Source organism: Buceros rhinoceros, unplaced genomic scaffold (genome assembly GCF_000710305.1).
Source record: "Buceros rhinoceros silvestris isolate BGI_N320 unplaced genomic scaffold, ASM71030v1 scaffold5368, whole genome shotgun sequence".
Classification (NCBI taxonomy): Eukaryota; Metazoa; Chordata; class Aves; order Bucerotiformes; family Bucerotidae; genus Buceros; species Buceros rhinoceros.
In genome coordinates this window covers 3087-9003 of record NW_010427317.1, presented here as the reverse complement: position 1 = coordinate 9003, position 5917 = coordinate 3087, and the positions used below count along the sequence as shown (strand labels likewise).

The 5917-nt window shown below is 41.8% G+C and overlaps 1 protein-coding gene across 1 annotated transcript in view; it reads right to left on the bottom strand.

Moving 5' to 3' along the window:
* LOC104498455 (maltase-glucoamylase, intestinal-like) overlaps window positions 1–5917 on the bottom strand; it is a gene marked incomplete at its 5' end in the record, with an annotated part of 24134 nt that overhangs the window by 15315 nt on the left and 2902 nt on the right. The window contains 3 exons of the mRNA XM_010141837.1: window positions 2679–2763; window positions 2858–2974; window positions 3086–3199. Coding sequence (XP_010140139.1) covers window positions 2679–2763; window positions 2858–2974; window positions 3086–3199 — 316 coding nt within the window. The remainder of the gene's footprint in view (window positions 1–2678; window positions 2764–2857; window positions 2975–3085; window positions 3200–5917) is intronic.

The following is a 5917-nucleotide window of genomic DNA, read 5'->3' as shown; positions in this document are numbered from 1 at the left end:
GCAGGAATTGGCCAGGTAGGATGTTTGGTTTATACAATATACCTCTTTTTAGAGACGGAGTTGAAAATGTTATAAAATCCTCTCAAAAAAAGAAAGAAGGTAGATTCTCGAATACTCTTTTTTTGTGAAATTAATTAGGTTCACGGACTATTGTAAATATCTCTCCATGAGCAAGAAATCTCACTGCCTAACCACACTTTGTGTTTGCAGTTCATTACTACAAAGTGCATTTCTCTGTACCTGAAACCCCATTAGCCTCTCTGCTCTGCTGTGCCACCACAGCTGGAATCCTCGTGTTTGGATCTTCAGACACACAGGCTCCAGTGTGGCTGGCCTGCATCAGAAATAACTTAATTTATAGGCAATTTCCAAGTAACTTTGATACGGCTTTGAAGGCAACACTACAGCTATGGAGAAAGTCAGACTTAATGTCCCAGTGGCAGTTTATTATTAGCCCCTTAAAATTAAGGTGGGATATGAAAGCAAATGCTGCCACAAATCATATATTCATGATTCACTCTGAGTGGTTTTGTATTCTACCTCAGCAATACCGATTATTTTACAATTGCAATTACAAATCTTCAGTGTAAAGTGTTTTACAGAAAATTGATTCGAAGGACATCTGGTTTTAGAAGTTCAAACAACATTTATGTGTAATCTTGGTTATAATTTAGATAAGGAGGCTGAAGGCTACACTGACAAAAACCCTGAGGTGCTGAGACTGGGACTTGCACAAATTCAGTCACCTAAGACAACAGTGAGACCCCAAAACCCTGTCAGCCCCAGGAAGGTCGTAATGCCTTGTTGGACTAAGCAGCTTAGGTCCCACCTCTCACCTACACCTTTCAAGGGCTTGGACAGCTGTTCACATGAAGTGGAATGTAAGAGAAAGCCCTTCAACACCGGTTGAAGACAGATCTCCTACACCTTGGAAAAAAACGCCTTAGGCTTCTGCCTGCAGAAGGGAGACCAGCACTGGAGAGACCTTGTAGCAGCCTTCCAGTAGCTAAAGAGGGCCTACAGGAAAGCTGGAAAGGGACTTTTTACAAAGGCATTGCTTTACATGGGATAAGGGATAATTACTTTAAGCTAAAAGGGGGTAGATTTAGATTTGATAGAAGGAAGAAGTTCTTCACTATGAGGGTGTGAGGCTCTGGAACATGTCACCCAGAGAAGCTGTGGATGCCCCATCCCTGGACGTGTTCAAGGTCAGGTTGGACACGGCTTTGAGCAACCTGGTCTAGTGGAAAGTATCCCTGCTCCCTGCAGTGGGGTTGGAACTAGATGATCTTTAAGGTCCCTTCCAATCCAAACCATTCTATGATACGATTCTAATACTGGGAGTTGCGAGCAGAAGTAGGTGCATACATGCAAGAGAGAAAGCAAGTCAGAGGAGAGAAACTGGGCTAAAAACACACCTGTCTTCAGCATCCCTCATTGTCCTTACGTGTCATGTGTAAGTCAGTCAGAGTCCTCTATAATGGCTCAGACTTCAACACTAGTTGTTGCAAAAAGCAGCTTTATGGCTCAAAAGCCTCTTTACAGGTTCACCCCTCAGTCCTTTATTTGTGAGGGTAAAGGGAGCTCTGCTGTTTTGACCATCTTCACCAAAGTCTCACATAATTATTTTTTTCTTTTCCAGCTCTGAATGGTGGCAAAAATAAAGGTAACTAAAGACAAAGGTGAAAATGTCTCATCAGTTCCTGGGGCTTGGACAAGAAGACCCACAGGATCAGCAGACAGGAATTACAATCAGTGGTTTCCCCACAAAGAGAGCATGCTCCAAAATCATAACGAAAAGCTCTGCTTCTGGCTTCAGTAATTTACCATCTTCTTGTAATATTTTGTCATGTTTTGGTTATGTTTCTGTTTCTCTTGTATTCAGAATGAAAGGAAATGAGATTTAATAAATAAAATGAAGAATTCACATGACAGGACAACAGCCTGAAGGGGAAAAGGGGACATTTTCAATACTTCACTGTCAACTCATTTATGTATCAACTTCCTTCTGCATATTAGCATTGCTTGGGCAGCGAGGCTTTCCTGGGGAAATGTTGGCTGGATTAATTGCCGGGATCACTGGCACTAATTTTAAGTACTCATGGCTTCCTGGAGAAGAATGAGCATGTCTAACTCAGCCACTGGAAGAGGTGTTTCCATTCCTATCAGTCTCTGGGCATTTTTTAAACATTTTAAGCCCATTTCTAGTAAGGCAATGAAAACTTCTTTCCTAAGAGAAAGAAAAAATACTGAATTGAGACATGAAGGAGATGCCATCTTTCTTGTCATGGTTTGTGGAAAAGGCAAAGGCTGCCCATCCCTGGGACTAGCAGTGGTGATGGTAAGGCAGAAGGGTTAGTACTTCCATAAATCTGTAGCTGAGTTATGGTACAGAGGTCTCTTGCCCTTTCTCTGATGCAGATCAGTTGCTCAGAGAATGGCAGGGAAGGCCATTTTTCTAGCCCTGTTACAAGGCAACCCCAGTGCCAGGTGAAAGTGGCTTATGTTTGATACTCCACCAAAGTCAATGGAATCTTGAACAAATAAGTAACTGAACGTACAGAACAGGCAGGGAAAGATGGAAAATGAGAGGATCGAATTTTTTCTAAGAAATAGCCTATACAGGGTTAAAAAGTAAAAAAAAAAAAAAAAAAGATTGTCAAGGAAACTTTACTTACTAGGAATGAAAGGAGGGTTATTGATATCGTTAGCAGCGCACCCAGGAATCTGCCCGCGTAAGAAATTGGATGGTTCATTCATATCCTTTAATAAAGAGAGTAAGACACGGGTCAAAAACTTTTTTTTCTTAAAAAAAAAAAAAAAAAAGAAGCAGGGAGGCAAATATAATGAGACATACAATCCAGATCCCATCGTAGTCAAGGACATCCTTAAACTCCAGACACAGCTGGGTCCACCACTCGACTGTCCTGGGGTTGGTGTAGTCAGGAAACACCGAATCTCCGGGGGGCCAGGCCTGGAGTTCACAGACATAAAGCCTGGTTATCATCTCATTTCTGTTACACAGCTGCTTTATCACTTTGAAGCAGCACTAGACCAAATGCATGAGAGAATTTAATGAACCAACCTCTCCAACAGCAGGAGTTACACCATCAGAGTTGTTCACCCAGACTCCCATTTGCTCTCCTAGATCATATGGCCTGTAAGTGCCTGGTGCTTCATCCTTAGCTATGAAAGGGTCCTGCAAACAGTGATTGCACTTCCATTACTGAAGCCCCAAGAATAACTATTACTTCTCTATTTGTATATTTTAGAAAAGCATGGATTATGTTCTTAATGCAGATTGCAATAATATTGGAAGAAAGCAGCATTAAAATTTAACAAGTTGAAAGCACATTATAGTTAAGAAAAAGTCGTTAAGGATATGTCGTATTTCTTGTATAACACAAAAGTGATGTGATATTATTAAATACACTCATGATTATTTTTTATGAGACTTTCTATGTTCAAATGATTTTAGAGAGGCACTAGATTTTCCTTTCCCTCCTGCCAAGGTCTCTGCTGGGCAGAGTGGGGTGTCACACTGAGTATTCCCGTATTTGGGCACCTCTGGGTATCCTCCAAGGCAAACCTCATTCCAACTGCCTCAGCATCAGCAGCTCAATGCTGGAATAACTAAAACTTCTCAAGGGGCTTCAGGCTGGGCCACATCCAACCTCAAAAGGACCTTGTTATCCCTCCCTGCAGATCCAGTGTCAGAAAAGGGCGTTTTATGCCAGTCTGGTGCAGAGTAACCCATGCATGCCTGCGGGGGCCGTATGTCTGTTCTCCCTGTAACTTGTCCTTGCTACCCCTTTCACTTCTCAAGGTGGTCACCACCTGCCATTCTTGCCAGTGGCATTGACACCACCAGCTTCTCTGCCTCAGGATGACCCTCAGTAGTCTCTGAGTTCATTGAAAGGGAACATAATCTGTTCCTGGGGAAGATGGTGGCCCACCATGCCGGTAGGTAATAAAGTTAGGAACACTTTGAGATACCAGCAAATGAAGAGATGTTATTCAGTCCTGCTCAGCAATCAACCGGGACTAAAAGGAGATGAGTGCGCTTTCGCAGTATGTCCCTAATTGGGAGCGGCTGTCTGCTTTTTTGTTATTTAGAACAAAGGAAGACTGCAGCCAGTTTAGAAGAAGGGAATTCTTTACTCCTCTCTTACAAAATATTGTTCCCTCAGGTTTTTCTTAAGGCAAAAAAGTTATGAAATGCAATGGAGAAAAAACACCACTGAAACAATTCTATTCACTTGCAGCTTGTGAATAGGTGAACTTTAATTAAAATGTGATAGAGGTCTAACTAATAAGCTTCTTTAAAGCAAAAAATATCTGATCCCAAATGGTAATTTTTTTAAAGGCATGTTTTAAAGCTCATTTTAATAGCTGAATTAATTGTCTGATTTACTTGTAAGCCTTCTGATAGCTATAACTCTTGTGAGGAAAGTATATTCTTCCATGTCTAAAAAACAAAAGTCCCTGCTAAAACCCTACTTCAGTTGCAAAATTCTGTTTAACTGTCTAACTCAAGCATTACCTCCATAAAGAGTATAAGTGTCATTACATTTTTCCCTTGTTTAATAGTTCAGCTTTGGAAAAAAGAAAACTGTCCATCTGCAATAATTGTCTTATAATTGTGGAAAAGATGTCTGTCAAGGGACTAGAAGGCTGGAAGAAGTCACCTTAATTAGCTGCTTCTAATCCAAACTTCTGGTTTCCTTCAGCTGAAAGGTTATCCCAGTGCATAAATCTAATACATTATGCAGGTTTTGTATCATCCTAAAGAGAACAAAACCCTCCTGTGCATTCGTGGATTGTTTATGGGGGAGGAAGTTCATGCCTGTCTCATCTTTTTAGCAGCTCTTGGAGAGGGGTGCCGAGCATCCTTAACTCCCACTGACTGCCCTGCAAGCTGGGGGCCCCCAGCACGTACCCAGACTAATGCATTTCCACCTGTGGCCCCAAGCATAAATTTGTACATCCATAAAAACTCATCTCTGGAAATTTTAGCCTCTACAGCTCATAGAGCTGGACTTTAAAACACTAAAGCTGTCAAGAATTATTTTGAATCACAAGCATGTTGCTATTGACTTAAGTAATTTGTCACTCACGTCATTCCTAGCTGTTTCTGGTTTTAGTGTGATTTAATGGAAGGTATACAAGGTCTTTCATTAAAGCTCCTCCTCATCAGTAATAATGTTTATCATTTTACATTGTGGACATCATTACTTTTAGAACTTCTTTCTTTGTTTCTAAAGAATATGTTGGTTCTGACTCAGCGGAAGCATGCACGTTATTCAGCGCAATAATGACGACCAAGCACTGACACTCTTAGACAAAATTTCCCTTAAATGGAGGTGGCCTCTGAGAGATTAGGAGAAAGAAGTGCTGAAGGACTGCTTTCAGAGACTCCAGTAATGGGGCCATGCTACTATCAAGGTGATCACTGGCACAGAGGTCTCTCAGCATTGAATGCAAGCACGGAGACTGGACTTCCTGATGGTGAGGTACCAACCACGCCAGTGGTGGTGGCACAACCAAGTCCAGGGTCCTGTCTTGAGGCAGGTTACTGGTGTTAATATTGCTGGCAGTGAGGATCTGCATTTTGCTTGCGACCATAGGAGGAGTTCTGAACCCATCTCCCCAAATCCATTTACTAGGGATTTTAGATGACACCAAGTGACTGCAGTCAGAGCTCATTTCCTGAAATCATTATGAGGGAGGCAACCATCCGCTGCACTTGGGGAACTCACTCATTACTGTCATTATCCAAAGGGAATCTAAACAGAAAATTGCTCTTTTGGTATCAAACAGGATTACGCTTGCCTTAATTGCGCTTGGCATGGCTTTGCTATCACTTGGGACTGAAACCTTTCACACTGTTCCAGCTTCTGACTCAACTTGCAGGAAT